At 43.2% G+C, this 16,363-nt stretch overlaps 2 protein-coding genes across 3 annotated transcripts in view; one reads left to right on the top strand and one right to left on the bottom strand.

Moving 5' to 3' along the window:
* Nucleotides 1-8,110, top strand: part of TSTD2 (thiosulfate sulfurtransferase like domain containing 2) — a 36,372-nt gene extending 28,262 nt beyond the window's left edge. The window contains exons 10-11 of one of the 2 annotated variants that reach the window (XR_009215280.1): nt 18-537; nt 6,680-8,110. Coding sequence is in view for 1 of the 2 variants with exons in the window: in XM_032164640.2 (XP_032020531.1) it covers nt 18-316 (299 nt within the window). In the remaining variant the exon portion in view is untranslated. Of the gene's footprint in view, nt 1-17; nt 2,708-6,679 lie in introns of those variants that run through there. The other variant, XM_032164640.2, reaches the window with a different exon arrangement.
* TMOD1 (tropomodulin 1) overlaps nt 2,885-16,363 on the bottom strand; it is a 91,835-nt gene continuing 78,356 nt past the window's right edge. Inside the window, exons 9-10 of the mRNA XM_032164641.2 lie at nt 11,306-11,450; nt 2,885-3,115 (exon numbers count right to left, since the gene is read on the bottom strand). Coding sequence (XP_032020532.1) covers nt 3,051-3,115; nt 11,306-11,450 — 210 coding nt within the window. The 3' untranslated portion in view covers nt 2,885-3,050. The remainder of the gene's footprint in view (nt 3,116-11,305; nt 11,451-16,363) is intronic.

Raw genomic sequence — 16,363 nt, 5'->3', positions numbered from 1 at the left:
TTTTCCTTCCTCCCCAGAGTGTTCATACTGTGGAGCCCGCTGGGACCAGTATAAACTCTGCTCTACTCCTCCGTGCCGCCAGCTCGTTTTGACCTGCCCTGCCTGTCAAGGACAAGGATTCACAGCCTGTTGTGTCACATGTCAAGACAAGGGGAGCAGGAAAGTTTCAGGCCCTATGCAAGACAGCTTTAAAGAGGAATGCGAGTGCACAGCCCGACGGCCACGCATACCTAGGGAACTCTTGCAGCATGTGCGACAGCCTGTGAGCCCAGAGCCAGGGCCTGATGCTGATGAGGATGGGCCAGTGCTTGTGTGAGCAGCACCTTTGGCATTTTCCCAGGCCCTTGGTAAAAGTAGGTTTGGGGTGACTATACAGAGAAAGCATGGCAAGGCTGCAGAAACAGAGAAATCGGGAACTTCAGTTCTGGCCACTGCCACCATGGCAGCCGTCTACACTTCACAGCAGGAGGGAGGAGTTGCGTTGTCTACCACCTACCTGAGACATTGATTTGGATGATGCTAGAGCACAGAAAAAAGGTGAGCTGCATGGGTTCCCAAAGCTGCTGAGGGATAAAGCCTGAGCCCGGTGGCCACAGCATATGCCGTTTCTCTGCTGTGCAGCTGGGGCTGTTAGTCATTACCCTTGTCAGCAGACCTTCTACCCTGGTGGCAAACATGTGAAAGCTGTGGCCCTGGAAGTAGCCTCCTAAAACAAGCCACTTAGGTCATCTGCCACCTACCCTTAACCTCTGTCTCTCGCCTGAGGGCAATCTGCAAGCTGTGCATTGGGCTTATCTCCTGCTTTTGTAGAAATAACCATCCTTTGGTATACATGGAGGATAGTTCCAGAACGCCTGAGTATACAAAAACCCATGCATACTCAAGTCCCACAGTGGGCCCTACAGAACTCACGTATGTGATAAATCAGCCCTCCATGTACGCAGGTTTCGCCCCCTGCCAGTACTGTATTTTCAACCTGTATAGTTGAAAAAAATCCATATATAAGTGCAGCCATGCAGTTCAAACCCGTATTGTTCAAGGGTCAACTGTATAGTTTATTGGAACAGCCACACCCATTCCTTTACACATGATCTATGGCAGAATTGAGTAGTTGCAACAGACACTATGTGGCCTGCAAAATCGGAAATATTTACGGTCTGGCCTTTTACAGAAAAGTTTGCCAGCCCCTGGTCTAGACCAGCAACTTATCTGATAGAGGCAGAGGTGGCCTTAAAGATGTGGCCTTCTTCATTTTCTGTTGGTTTGGTTTCGTTTCTATGAGAGATTTCCTCTAATAGCTCTGCTTCTCTGCTTTCCCCAGCACTTACTCTCTGAGCTTTTAAATGTTCTCTCTGGGAGCTTCATATAAGCTCAATGACATTTGAGCCACAGTTTTTAGATCAGCACCTGGAATACATGACACATTCTTACTAAGGTCATCCAGCACTGCCATGGTGGCCGCCCAGTCTTCTGGCCAGTGTGCAAGGCACATGTCCCTGTCACACAGGTTCCAACAAACACATAGGCAGCCATACATAGACCAACAGATTTAATATTGCAGTTTTCAGCGATGCAGAATGCAGCTGCAATTGTGTTTTAAGGAGAAGCCAAGTGGGGATGGTTGTCCCTGCAACATGGTGCCACTCCTGGGCCATGTGCAGCCTCAGTGGACACTCTTCCATAGTGCTGAGGCCCTGGCCCTGCCTCTAGTTACCCTGTACTGCCCACTGCCTTACGGTTCAGTGTGCAGGCCTTCACCTTTTCATCACCAGCCTCTCTGCTCAGTGCTCTGGAGTTCTTGACTTTGTCCTTTATCATGAGATTTGCTGAAATCACTAATGAAAATAACTCCGGAAAGCAACAAACAAAAATATTGGTTTAACTGGCACTGTGGTATATTAAAAGGCACAAGGGCATTGTAGCTTCACATTTTTGCTGGATCCCAAGAGACACACATGATGTTAAAAAGAGATCTGGCAGCAATACTAATATTACGTTTCAATGTAATCATCTTGGGGTGGTTTGGCCAGGATTTCCCAATTCCTTGATATCTGGATTTTCTTCACCATTGTCCTGCATCCTGCAGAGGCTTAATATACAGGTGTAAGGTCAGCTGAAGTCTCTAAGCTGGGCCATTACTAAATACCATAGCCATGTTGATCTGGAAATTTATCCCTCTGGTGTCTTACCTCACATAAGCCATTTGCCCACTCTGCAATATAGAAAGGTGTTTTCAAGTATTTGGCTGTAGATTTTCACATCCATCATAAGGTTGGCATTCAGTAAGGAAAAAGTTCTTTCTAACTCCAGTATTAAATTGTACATAAAAGTCCCAAATGTTCTTAAAGAACACTCAGGGACATGTTTGTTGCCTGGGATTGGTAATGAAAGGTTGGTTTTTGAAACTTGAAATTTCACCATTGGTTTTTTTCCTATCATTTCTGCATATCCAGCAAAAGGAATCTCATGTTGATTCCTGGCAGAGTTCGGTGGCTTCAGTCTGTCTCTGTCCTGCGGGGAAAATTGTGTTCTGGATCCAGTAATCAATTTGGCAACTTTAATCTTGAGGTTAAAATTCCAAGGAGGGTTAATAAAGAATGATAATCTGTTTTATTTGCTAATAGCCAAGACAAATTTGTAATAAAGTGTTTTATAATACTTCAAAAGCATGTGGAAGAGTGTGCCGTTTCTGTGTCACACATTTTAAATGCACTTGAAACACCACACAGCAAGGCCATTGAAACTGGGCTCCTGGGGCTAAGTCGCTGCTGCTGGAACATCATCTTCAGTAAGATATGCTGGTTTGGGGGCTTCTAGTTTTTAAATAATAACCAGACTCAACTTCTGTGACTAAAGAAAAACTTCACATTAACGATATTTTATAAAATTTTCAACTACAACCACTAGTCAACCTAAAACCTTAGTGCATAAAGAACTGAACCACAAAAGGGTTTCGTGCTGCCGGCATTTTGCCTTCTGGTTTCCCCTGCAGAGCACAGGTCATCAACAGAACACGTCCAGTTCAAAGGCATGGTCTCCACCGCCACACACTAGACACCACTCCGGCACTTGGGAATGATGGGCCCAGTCAGGTCCGCAAGCCTCCTCTTCCTCACTGGAAAGGAATGGAGATAAGATATAAGGCACTTTTACCTGTAGACCACGGACCAGCACTGTTGCTCTGAGAAAGCACTGTGAAACCTCGCACTAATTGGTTTGTTAACAGAGTCTGAAGTCCGTTGTTTTGAAAGGACAGTATGTGTGAGTTGTACAACAGCCCTCCAGTCTGTCAGTGTTCATTGATGAGGGTCTGTGGTAGTGGAGATTCATTCATAGATAATCTACTAAGTGGCTGACCACACAGTCCCACGTTATAAGTCGGCTATTCTCTTTGCTTACAGAAGCTCCAGTTGAAGATCTTTACTCCAGGTCAGATAAGAGTTAAAAGTTTAGTCAGTCTTCTTAATAAGATTAGGGTCTTAACCAGGTGGAAACATTTCCCCCAGCTATGTCTGGGAGCTCGTTGCCTACCTCCTGCCTATATAAACGAGAGTTTCCACCCAGAAGATAACCCTGCAGTATCTGTATCCCCTTATGTTTAACCTTGCCATTTTCCCCCGGGGGCAAGACAGTTAAGCTCAACACTGTTCAAGTGACAAAGTAGTTAAATGCCATAAAGAGGAAAGCACTAGCCAGGAGGTTGCAGGCTGGAGACGTTAGCTTAGAGGATGATGAGGATGCAGGGAGGGGCAGGAGGGGCTCTGTTTGTTGTAACAAGGGAGAGTGTTTTGAAATTAATTGTGTCTGCAGATGAAGACCAAGCAGCAAGCTCTATCAGCCACAAGAGAAAGGTCAAAGAAGTCTGTAGAGCCAGTAGGTGGCAGTCAAGAGGCCTGCTGGTGTGGCAGAGACAGGAAGCTATTGTGGAGGGAAAAAAAGTCTGTCTATACTTAGATGTCTTCAGGTTCCCGAGCTGAGGCGGTAGACCTGCAGCCACCAGATCGATGAATATGAGCTGCAACAAAAACCGAATCAGCTTGTGCATGACACTGGCCATACAAAGCAGACCCCACAAGGGAGGTGGGGCCAGCCCAGTTCCTGAGATGATCAGAATGTCCAACTTCTTGGGGGTAGATGTGAGGGGACAAAAACCAAAACCCAAAGAGTAAAAGAGGTTTGCTCAACGTGACCACAGAGTTTACATGAACCAGACTTTTAAGCATCTCCATAGTAGCTGTGCAGGCATGCCCACCAGGGCCATCCTCACTGCCTCATCGGAGCTCCTCCAACGCTGCTGGAATGTTAGTTATCATTCCCATTTTATGGATGAGGAAAGTATGGCAGAGAGGGTATATTTCTTGCTTAAAGCAATAAAGCTTGTACCATACAGGACCAAGCCTTTTTTTTTTTTTGAGATGGAGTTTCACTGTCACACAGACTGGAGTGCAGTGGCGCGATCTTGGCCCACTGCAACCTTGCCTCCCAGGTTCAAGCAATTCTCCTGCTTCAGCCTCCTGAGTAGCTAGCATTACAGGCGCCCGCCGCCACACCCGGCTAATTTTTGTGTTTTTAGTAGAGACGGGGGTTCACCATGTTGGCCAGGCTGGTCTCGAACTCCTGACCTCAAGTGATCCCCCCCCCCCCCCGCCTCAGCCTCTCAAAGTGCTGGGATTACAGGCATGAGCCACTGTGCCCAGCTAGAACAAAGACTTTTGACTCATCTTGAGCCTCAGTCCAGTGCCTCCCTCAGTAGACTTGAGCCTTGTGTGGGTAGGGTTTCCATATCCATGTCACATCTGATTCTCACAGGGAGGATTAGCTCCTTCTCCCTGCAGAAGAAAAGAGCCCCAGTCCCTGAGAGCTGGCAGCAGAGCCAGGACTGAAATCCAAGTCCCTGGCCCATGGTTGAGGGAACAGAAAGGACCCCATGGCTTGGGGGAAGGGGGGGGAGTTATTTTCCATTACTTGCCCTCATTGTATCCACTGGGCCAGATCTGTGTGTCTGTGTGCATGGTTCCCCTGGCACTGGCTTGTCTTTTTTTTTTTTTTTTTTTTTTTTTGAGACGGAGTCTCACTCTGTCACCAGGCTGGAGTGCAGTGGCCCGATCTTGGCTCACTGCAGTCTCTGCCTCCCGAGTTCAAGCAATTCTCATGCCTCAGCCTCCCCAGTAGCTGGGACTACAGGCATGTGCTGCCACGCCCGGCTAATTTTTTGTATTTTTAGTAGAGACAGTGTTTCACCATGTTGGCCAGGATGGTCTTGATCTCCTGACCTCGTGATCTGCCTGCCTCGGCCTCCCAAAGTGCTGGGATTACAGGCGTGAGCCACCCCACCCGGCCCCCTGGCACTGGCTTTTTCAGGGACTGGATGGAGAGAAGGGAAAGGCATCCATTTATTTGGGTATTATTTTTTTCCCTTTTTAATGATGAAGGAAGTTGAGACCAAGAGAGGGAAGTAACTTATTCCAAGTTACGAATAAGTCACAAAACTGGGAGTAAAAGCTGGGTCTCCCAATATCCTCCTTCAGTTCTGTCTGCTCTTTACTTTCTTTAAAAAACTCCTCACTGCTTATTGCAAGAGCCAGAGACTCCTTTTATTGTGAATGCCAGAAGGGCTCTCCAGTCGTCCGGACCAACCTCCATCTGCTGCTTGAACTCCTCTGCCACTTCTTGCCAAATTTGAACATTTCCATCATGTTTTTGGAAAGCACTTTCTATTCATTTAAATATTCGGCAGCATGTACTGAGTGCTGTGTGCCAAGCACAAGAATCAGAAGTAAAGACACAGTATAACAGGGACCAAGATATACAATGTTTGAGAACTACTGTTTGAGAAATATGAAGACCCTGGCAGCTCTCTGAGGTATGAGAGGCATAAAGAATGAAGTGGTCAGACCTTCCCAGGTGGCAGCTAACAGGTCAGCTGAATTTTAAACAACGAAAAGGTAGAGGATGGGAAGGTGGGGGGCATTGGGAGTAACAACCCTCTAAGGGTAAGCTTTTCCTTGGTCACTTGGGGGCACTGAGGCTACCTGGAATGGTAGTAACATGGCAAAGGGATGGCTTGTTGGAGATGTCAAGAGACGACCTCCTGATGGGACCATCTCCCAATGTGGAGCACCCAGGCACTGGAGCCACATTGCCAGTTCAAATCCCGGTCCTGCCCACAGATTGTGGGTAACGTTAATTACCTACTTCTCTAGACTTCTGTTTCCTTCTTGTAAAGTGTGGATAACAATAGCACCTGTCTCACCTGGTTGTGGGGAGGATTACATGCGCTAATGAGATGGGAAGTGTTCAGAACAGTCTCTAACACACAGTAAGTGCCATGTAAGAGTCAGCTATTATTAAGAGACTTGGGAGTCATTTCAAGGGGCCTGACTGAGAGCAATGGGAGCCAAGTGAGGGTTCTAAGTGGAGGGGTGACAAGGCAAGCTTCGGAAGGAGACTTGGGATGAGTGCCAGGGATGCCTGCTCTGGAGGAGCTGGGGGCCTGAGGATGTTGGAGGAGATGAGTGTGACGAGGGCTCAACATATACGGCAGGACACTGGGATTGGCAAGGAGGTGACTGGCTGGCTGGGGTGGAGGCAGCGTCTAGGAACAGGCCCAGATTTCTGGTTTGGGTGGCTGTGAGGAAAGGAATAGCCTTTTCTTTTTTTCTTTTTTTTCTTTTTTTAGATGGAGTTTTGTTCTTGTTGCCCACGCTGACGTGCAATGTTATGGTCTCGGCTCACTGCAACCTCTGCCTCCCGGGTTCAAGCGATTCTCCTGCCTCAGCCTCCCAAGGAGCTGGGATTACAGGCGCCTGCCACCATGCCCGGTTAATTTTTTGTATTTTTAGTAGAGACAGGGTTTCACCATGTTGGCCAGGCTGGTCTTGAACTCCTGACCTCAAGTGATCCGCCTGCCTCCGCCTCCCAAAGTGCTGGGGTTACAGGTGTGAGCCACCATACCTGGCTGCCTTTTCTGAGATAGGTTTGGGGGACTATGATGAAACTGATTTGGGATCCAGCAATTCCACTTCTGGATATTTACCCAAAATATTTAAAATCAGTTGAAAAGGTGTTTCACTACATGTTCATTGCAGCATCATTCACAATACCCAAAATAAGGAATCAGCCTAAGTGTCTATCAACAAGAATGGATAAAGAAACTGTGGGATATATGCACAATGGAATACGATTCAGCCTTTTCTTTAAAAAAACAAAAAAGGAAATTTGTTCACTTGCAACCACATGAATGGAATTGGGGAACATTATACTAAGTGAAATAAGCCAGGCACAAAAAGACAAATTATATGTGGAATCTAAAACAATTGAACTCATAGAAGCAGGGAGTAAAACTGTCATTACAGAAGCTGTGGGCAGGGAATGGGGAGATAATGGCCACAGGATACAAAAATCTCAGTTGGACAAGAGGAATAAGGTGTTTTATAAAGCTCTGTTACACAGCATAGTGAATATAGCTAATAATAGTGTATTATACATTTCAAAATTGCTAAAAATAAACGTTCTCACCACAAAAAGTATTTGAGGTGATGATACGCTAATTCACTTAATTTAATTTTTCCACATTGTATTCATAAATCATAACAGCACTTTGTATCACATAAATGTATACAATTACAAATTGTCAATTGACAATAAATTTTTTTAGAAATTGCTTTGCAGTGTGCTATGTCTGGGCTGCTTGCTGCAAAGGTCTTCCCTGAGAATACTGTAAAATGGTGACTGCCAGGAAGGGATGTTTTCTGCTTTTAAACATGTTACTCTCCCTCCACACGATACCCCAACCCACACAACTGTCTTAACTCACAGGCTGCAATTCAGATTTTGCTAAGTGGAGAGAGGTGCAGTGGCAGATTTAGAGGACCCGAGTGCCATGCTTGGCCTGGCTCTTTGCTATAAATAGTGTGGAGATGACAGTCATCTGAGGTATTGCTGTGGGAAAACGCAGATGGGATCCACAGCTCAGCTCCTCCCTGGAGCCCTGCACTCACAGAATGCTCTGTTTAGAGCTTGGTGCACACGGTAGGGAGGACCGAAGACGCACTGGTCAGGATGCATCCTGGGCACACCGCCTGTCTGCAGAGCCAGTCACTGTCCTCATAGCCTTGGGGACTGAATGTCCCCCAAGGAGGAGCCCAAGTACTGCAGAGGCCCCAGCCATGGGCAAAGAGCCAGCAGAGGCAGGTGAGAGTGAGCAGGAGGCCTGAGAGGCCTGCTCCCTTCCCAATCTGTGCTCCCTGCTGCCAGGCCTGCTAACAGCCTCAGTCCCAAGGAGGAGCTGGCAGGAGGCTTTTACGATACAAATATTCAGTTGGAAAACATGAAGTCTGTCTGCTTCATCGCAGCATTAACGTAGAATGCAAATAATCTGTTGTAAAGTCAGGAGGAAGCAGAGGCACTGCCATAAACAAACATTTATCTTACAAAAATTAGCAGATGGGCGCAAATTTCATTTTAAAGCTAGAGATCCTACATCACCAAGTAGCACTCTGTTCCCTGTAATCACTGAGATGATTCATCTCTAATTCCTTCTGTAGGAAACCCCAAGGGAGCAGCTGCCCACAGTTCCCTGGGGTAACCCAGAGGCCCATTTTTATCACCTGGCGTCACCGTCCAGGGAACTGCCACAGTCTCTGCTTCCTGCCTGCTTCCATCGCCAGGGCCCTGAGCTTGACATTAAAGGCGTTGGGCTGCAGCCACCCAAACACCTACCCAGCCCCATTCCTTGTGAACATCCCATATACTTTCAACTGTCCTGCCTTTGCTCATGCTGTTCCCTCTGCTTGGAATGCCCTTCCCTTCCTTCTTTGTGAACTCTTATTTTTCCTTCTAGGTCTAACTCCTTATAACAGTTCCTCCAATCCTTTTAGATCCTTCTGTCTCTCCTTTGTACCCCCAGCACTACTTCCTAATACTTCTAGAACCCCCAGAGGGAGGCCTCTTGACCTCCTCCATCAACCTATCTCTTCCTTTCAAGGCTGGCTAAAGCCCCATCCCCAACCAGGATGCTTTGCCTAACTGGCCTCTGTCTCGATAAATCATTTCCTCACTTTGTTTAGATAGAATTTATAGGCATTCTTGAATTTTTAGGCATGCCTTTGAGTCTTTTTTTCCCCCTAAAAGGTTATAAAGCTTCTTCAGTCAGAGGTAGCCTTTCTGCTACCTCTGATATCACCTAGCACAGTCCTAGGCACACAAAAGTTGCCCAGAAAATGCCTGCTGTCACTAACAGCTGGTGTGACCTGACTAAGCTGCTGCCTAGACCCCTTACTCCCACCCCAGGCTCCAGTTTCTTTCCAAGGGAACTGGAGGGATAAGCTTTAAGTCCTTCTGGCTCTACCATCCTACATTCTTATAATGGCCTCTGAAAGTTCTTGGTGATGGGAGTCAGGCCTGAATTTTGGACTCTCAGATTCACAGGACTGGGAGAGTTTTCAAAGGCCATTTTGTCCAACTCCTAGATGATGCTGGTATCGCCCTGCAGCACCTGTGACCTCTGCTCATCTAGAGCCTCTATCCCCAGAAACAAGACCTCCAGACCATCATGCCATTGGAGGACAAAAACTGGGTTAGCCCAGAGATAGGAGCCAAGGGGCACAGAAGAAACTTAACTGAGGGGGAAACAAATATGAGATTATTGCATATAGAATAGAAATGCAAGGCTTCTCCATGCTGGTACTGCAGCCAGATCACAGCTGCTGGCCTTCTCCCACCATTCAGTTTAGCTATGACACCTGTGATATGATATAATAATTATGATTCTTATTTGTGTTCGTTCTTATTTTATTTCAAGTAAGGATACTTCTGATAAACCAAGACTCTGCACACATTTTTAAAAATGGGCTTTTCTAAACCCGAGGCTCTAGAAAATAGTGGCATTTGAAGTGAGCAATGAATGAATAGCTCCTGGGCTGTGACATCCTTACAAGCAGGAACCTATAGAACTTTGGTATATGTTTGTGGAATTTAATAACTTGATCTAAAGTGTGTATGTGAGTGTGTGTAATCCTGTGGTTATCTGTGCATGTGGGGTCTGTGCACACCTGCCTTGAGCATACACTCCTACACACTCATCTCTGTTCTTCGAGGGCTTCCAGGTAGTAACCTGGCCTCAGATAAATCACCAGGAAGTGACATACTTTGAGTGGAGCATTCGTATTAGGCTCTTTGCATTTTATCGAGGGTTGGAAACCATTGTGTAGAGCAGGTTTGAACCTGATGAAAAACTCACTGAAGATGCTGTCCTTTAAAACACAAGTTTGTTTCACAATGTAGTCCCAGAAAGAGGCTTTTTTTTTTTTTTTCAAACTCATTATGCTTCCTTCCCTTTTGTGATAAGAATACTGTAACTTGGTTTGGCTTCCTGCTGTCTTGGTTCTAGGAAACTCAGGGCTCAATATAATCATCACTCATGTTAATGATATAGACCTACTGCTTTTCTTGTTTTTTTTCCCCTCTTGTTTTCCTATAGCCTTGTCAGTCACGCTCCCTTTGTTGAATGCTATATCAAATTCTTTTTTGGCAGCCAGCAGGAATATACATAAGCAATAACTACACAGAGCTTGTGAACAACCGGCATCTGCAAGTAAGATCATGATTGCTCAAACTTTTCATTCAGTTGACTTATATACCTATTTGTTCATATAGGTATATAAGTGTTCATTATCAAAAAATATTGTGTTATTTTCATTTTCTTAATTTTTTTATTTTTAAAAATTTCCTAATAATGTCTCCTTCATAATTATTTTTCCTTTTAGAACAAAACAAACTATGCCTTTAATTGAGATTACATTAATATACCCTACTTTTACTTTACTATGAAGTTGACGTTTTCAACTTTTACCTTAAAATCAATGTGAAGTCTCCTAGGCTCAGATTTTGGTAGTCCTGTTGGAAGGTAGTTTTGGGATCTGGGGCTAAATCTAGACTGTGTGACCTGGAGAGGACGCTATGAGTTCAGAGAAGGGTATTCAGAAGAGAAAAATACTCCCGGGGAGGCTTGTGCCCTCCCAAATTTCAGTTCCTTCTGCGAACACACTTACATGTGCTCTGGGCCCAGCCTGTGCTGAGCTGTGCTTTGAGGAGAGGACTCAGCCTTATCTCCTGAAGTCAAGGGGCTCATAGTCCAGGGTGGAGATGAGGTACAAACACAGAAAACAAGGAAGACGCGATGAATGTGAAAATCAAGGCTCAAGAAGACTCGGAGAGGCATCTACAGAATTTTCCCTGACAGCCCCAGCACAGGTGGAGGGAATAACAGGCCTGCGGGCAGCGCAGGAAGCATATTTCTACTCACCAAGGTCATTGTTGTTCATCATTGCGTTGGATGCCCGAAGCCGGGGTCCTTGCTGGGTAAAGTGGTAGCCGAATTTGAGAAGTGTTGCATTTTTTTCCAACATGCTCACAATCTCCATTTCCACTTTGTTGCCCAGGGGCTGGCTCTTTAGTCAAGAAAAAAAAAAAAAAATCACCACTCATTCCATGTGTACAGTGCCTAAACCACCTCTACCTGCAGAAACTCTTGAGTAGTGGGAGGGGATTTTAGCCTCCTCTCCAAGAGTAGGGAAATGGAAGTTTAGAGAAGTTGAAAGGTCACATGGCCAGGAGCAAATGAGCTGGGATTCAAATTCAGGTCTGCTGGATGCCAAGAACAGATCTTTTCACTGCTTTACAACAGCCTCTCTCTGAGCAGGTGCCCAAGTAAGAGCTCCATGACAGAAGAATATTTGAAGGAGGACGTTCAATCATCTAGTCCTAAGGAGACTTAAAACCCTGCTGTCCAGGCTACACCCCACACTACCTGAATCAGAATCTCTGGGGAGTGGGACTCTGATGGCTGTGTTTTTAAAAACTTCCCAGGAGATTTCAATATGCACCCAAGTTTGATAACCAGTAATTTAGTCTCTTCAAATTATAAATGAAAAAATTGAGGCCCAGAGAAGGAACAAGGGTTTTCCCAAGATCACATGGTAAGTTGACAATGCCAAAGTTAGCTTTCTAAAGCCCAATTCTGATCATATTATTAATAGTTCCCTGCCCCCAAATCTATAGTCATCATCTGACAAAGATATAAAGAAAAAAAAAATCAGAAAAAAAAAAACAGAAAGACTCAACAATGTTGGGTAGGATATGATGAGGATGTTCATCACAGTCTCAGTTATAATAGTGGGAGGAAAAGGGAAATAATTCATTAAGAGGCCAGGCGTGGTGGCTCATGCCTGTTATCCTAGCACTTTGGGAGGCGGAGGTGGGCAGTTTGCCTGAGCTAAGGAGTTCAAGACCACCCTGGGCAACATGGTGAAACCCTGTCTCTACCAAAAATACAAAAAAAAAAGCCAGGTGTGGTGGCAGGCACCTGTAGTCCCAGCTACTCGGAAGGCTGAGGCAGGAGAATGGCTTGAACCCAGGAGGCAGAGCTTGCAGTGAGCCGAGACTGTGCCACTGCACTCCAGCCCAGGCGACAGAGCGAGACTCTGTTTCCAAAACATAAAAAATAAATAAAAATTGAAAAAAAAAGAATTCATAGAGAGAGTTGCTCAGATAAATGATAGTTCAACCTTACTAAATAGAATGTGGGCAGCTCTAAAATGATGGTGCAAATCCTTGGCCATAGCATGGAAAGATGGCCATTAACCAATATTGAATGAAAAAGAAAAAAAATCCTGGTCACAAAATAGACGATTTGTATGTAAAGTTATCTATATTTTCCATATATATACATAATGCAGAGAAAAAAACTTTGAAGTATATTGATAATGGTGGGATTTGGGGAGAAAGTTTTTGTTTCCTCTTTATATCTTATTGTATTGTTTGGATTTTCTATTACCATATATAATAAAATAAAACATAAATATAATCTTAAAACAGGTTGTAAAAGACAGAAAGCTAACATCATACTTAATAGTTAAAGACTAAAAGCTTTCCCCCCCAAGATTAGGAACAAGATAAGGATGTTTGCTCTCACCAACATTTTACTGGGGGGTCTAGACAGGATAATTAAGCAAGAAAAATAAATAAAATGCTTCCAGACTGCAAAGGACCAAGTAAAACTATCTGTATTTGCAGATGATATAATGTTGTATATAGAAAATTCTAAGGAATACACACACACTCCTACACAAAATTAGTGAGTTCCAGCCAGGCGCAGTGGCTCACGCCTGTAATCCCAGCACTTTGGGAGGCCGAGGCGGGTGGATCATGAGGTCAAGAAATCAAGACTATCCTGGCCAACGTGGTGAAACACTGTCTCTACTAAAAAAAAAAAAAAAAAAAATACAAAAAATAGCTGGGCATGGTGGCGCGCACCTGTAGTCCCAGCTACTCGGGAAGCTGAGGCAGGAGAACCTGGGAGGCAGAGGTTGCAGTGAGCAGAGATCTCGCCACTGCACTCCAGCCTGGCAATAGAATGAGACTGTCTCAAAAAAAAGAAATTATGAGTTTGGCAAAATTACCGAATATAAGATCAATACACAAAAATCAGTTGTATTTCTATACACTAGCAATAAGAAACCTGAAAATGAACCTGAGGGAATAATTCAATTTATAATAATATAAAAAATATTAATTCTTCTTTTTTTTTTTTTTGAGCCAAGAGTCTCACTCTTGTTGTTCAGGCTGGAGTGCAGTGGTGCGATCTTGGCTCACCACAACCTCTGCCTTCTGGGTTCAAGCAATTCTCCTGCCTCAGCCTCCTGAGTAGCTGGGATTACAGGCGCATGCCACCATACGTGGCTAATTTTTGTATTTTTAGTAGAGACGGGATTTTGCCATGTTGGCCAGGCTGCTTTCAAACTCCTGAACTCAGGTGATCCACCTGCCTTGGCCAAAGTTCTGGGATTATAGAACTGCGCTTGTCCAAAAAGAATAAAATACTAATTCTAACTTCTTTTGTTAGATTTATTTATATTGAAAACTACAAAACAACACTGAAATACATTAAATAAGACCTAAATAAATATAAAAAACATCCCATGGATCTTAAGTCTTCATTGATCAGAAGACTTAATATTGTTAATATTGCAATATTACCAAATTGATTAAAAGAATCAATGCCATCCTTATCAAAACTCCAGCTGCCTTTTTTTTTTTTCCAGAAATAGACAAGCTGATCCTAAAATTCACATGAAAATGAAAGGAACCCAGAATAGCCAAAACAATCTTGAAAAAGAGGGACAAAGATGGAGAACTCACATTTCCTGATTTCAAAATTGCTACAAAGCTACAGTAATTAAGACTTTGTGGTACTGGCATAAGGTAGATATATAGATGAATGGAATAGAATCGAGAGTCCAGAAATAAACCCATACATCTATAGACAATTTCTTCTCAAAAAGAACATCAAGACAATTCAATGGGGAAAAATTATCTTCTCAAGAAATGGTGATGAGAAAACTAGATATCCACATGCAAAAGAATGAATTTAGACACTACACACAATACATAAACTCAAAATAGATCAAAGGCCTAAATGTAAGTGCTAAAACTATGAAACTATGATGAAAACATAGGTGTAAGTTTTTTGTAACCATGGCAATGGTTTTTTAGATGTAACACCTAAAGCACAAACAACAAAAGAAAAAATAGATGTTACACTTCATCAGAATTTAAAATTTGCTTCAACAGACACAAGAAAGTGAAAAGACAACACAAAGAATGGGAAAAATATTTTGTATTGATATTTGTAAAAATACTTGGTAGATATAGGATTTAAATATGAATATATAAAGAACTATTAGAACTCAACAGTAAAAACACAATTTATAAATGAGCAAAGGATTTGAATAGACATTTCTGTAAAGATAAAAATGGCAAATAAATATACAAAAAAGTGCTCATCATCATTAATAATTCAGAAAATGCAAATCAAACCACAATGAGATTCCACTTCACACACACTAAGATGACTATAATAGAAAAGACAGACAGTAACAAGTGTTGACAAGAATGTGGAGAAAGTGGCACCCTCATACATTGCTGATGGGAATACAAAATGGTGCCGCTGCTTTGAAAGACAGTTTGGCAGTTCCTGAAAAAGTTAAACACAGAGCTACCATATGACCCAGCAATTCCACTCCTGGGTGGAAAATAAATAAAAACATAAGTCCACACAAAAAACTTGTTCATGAATGCTCATAACAGCATTATTCAGAATAGCCAAAAGAAGAAACAACCTAAATGTCCATCATCTGATGAATGGATACACACAACGTGGCAGATCCTTACAGTGGAGTATTATTCAGTCAGAAAGGGAATAAAGTTCTGATGTGTGCTATTATACAACACGAATGACCCTGGAAAACATTATGCTAAATGAAAGAAGCCAGACACAAAGGCCATATATTGTGATTCCATTGATATAAAATGTCTAGATGAGGCAAATCCATAGTGATGGAAAGGAGGTTAGTGGTTGCCAGGGGCTGGGGGAGGGGATAAAAGCAGAATGAGAGCTAATGGGTATAGAGTTTCTTTTTTGAGTGATAAAAATTTTCTAGAATTAGACAGTGGTGATGGTTGCAGAGCCTTGTGAATATATCAAAACCCACTGAATTTTAAAAGGATGAATTGTGTGGCGTGTGAAGTACATGTCAATTAGAAAAAACTCCACAGTGAAAAAAAAAGCAATTAGAAAATGGGGAAAGAATGTGAAGAGACATTCACTGAAGAGGATGTACATATTGCAGATAATCACATGACAAGATGTTCAACATCATGACCTATCACAGAAATGCAAATCAAAATCACAATGAGATATCACTACATACCTATCAAAATCTCTAAAACAAAAATTAGCGACACCACCAAATGTTGGCGAGAATGTAGAGAAACTGGCTCACTCATAAACTACTGGTGGGTCTAGAAAATGGCACACTGTGCACAAGAGTTTTTTAAAATGCAATTGGACTCCTGAGTATTTATCCCAAAGAAATTAAAACATGTTTACATAAAATCTGTACGTGAATGTTTATAGCAGCTTTATATGTAACAGACAAACCTGGAAACAACCCAGACGCCCTTCAACAGGTGAGTGGTCAAACAAACCATGGTACATCCACACCATGGAACACTACTCACCAGTGAAAGAGAGCAAACTATTGGTACATGCAACAACCTGGATGAATCTCCATAGAATTATGCCAAGTGAAAAAAAAAGCCAGTCCAAAATGGTTACATAATATATGATTTTCATTTAGATAACATTATATATATAACATTCTTTAAATGACAAAATATTAAAATGGAAAACAGGTTAGTGGTTGCCTGGGGTTAAGGAGGCAGGAGGAAGAGACGAGTGAACTTGGCTACAAAAGGGGAATATGAGAGATCCCTGTGATGGAAATATTTTGTATTTTGACCT

The sequence above is a fragment of the Hylobates moloch genome, unplaced genomic scaffold, assembly GCF_009828535.3.
Source record: "Hylobates moloch isolate HMO894 unplaced genomic scaffold, HMol_V3 SCAFFOLD_10, whole genome shotgun sequence".
NCBI lineage: Eukaryota > Metazoa > Chordata > Mammalia > Primates > Hylobatidae > Hylobates > Hylobates moloch.
The sequence above is the reverse complement of the archived record's forward strand: the minus strand, read 5'-3'. Positions and strand labels throughout refer to the sequence as shown.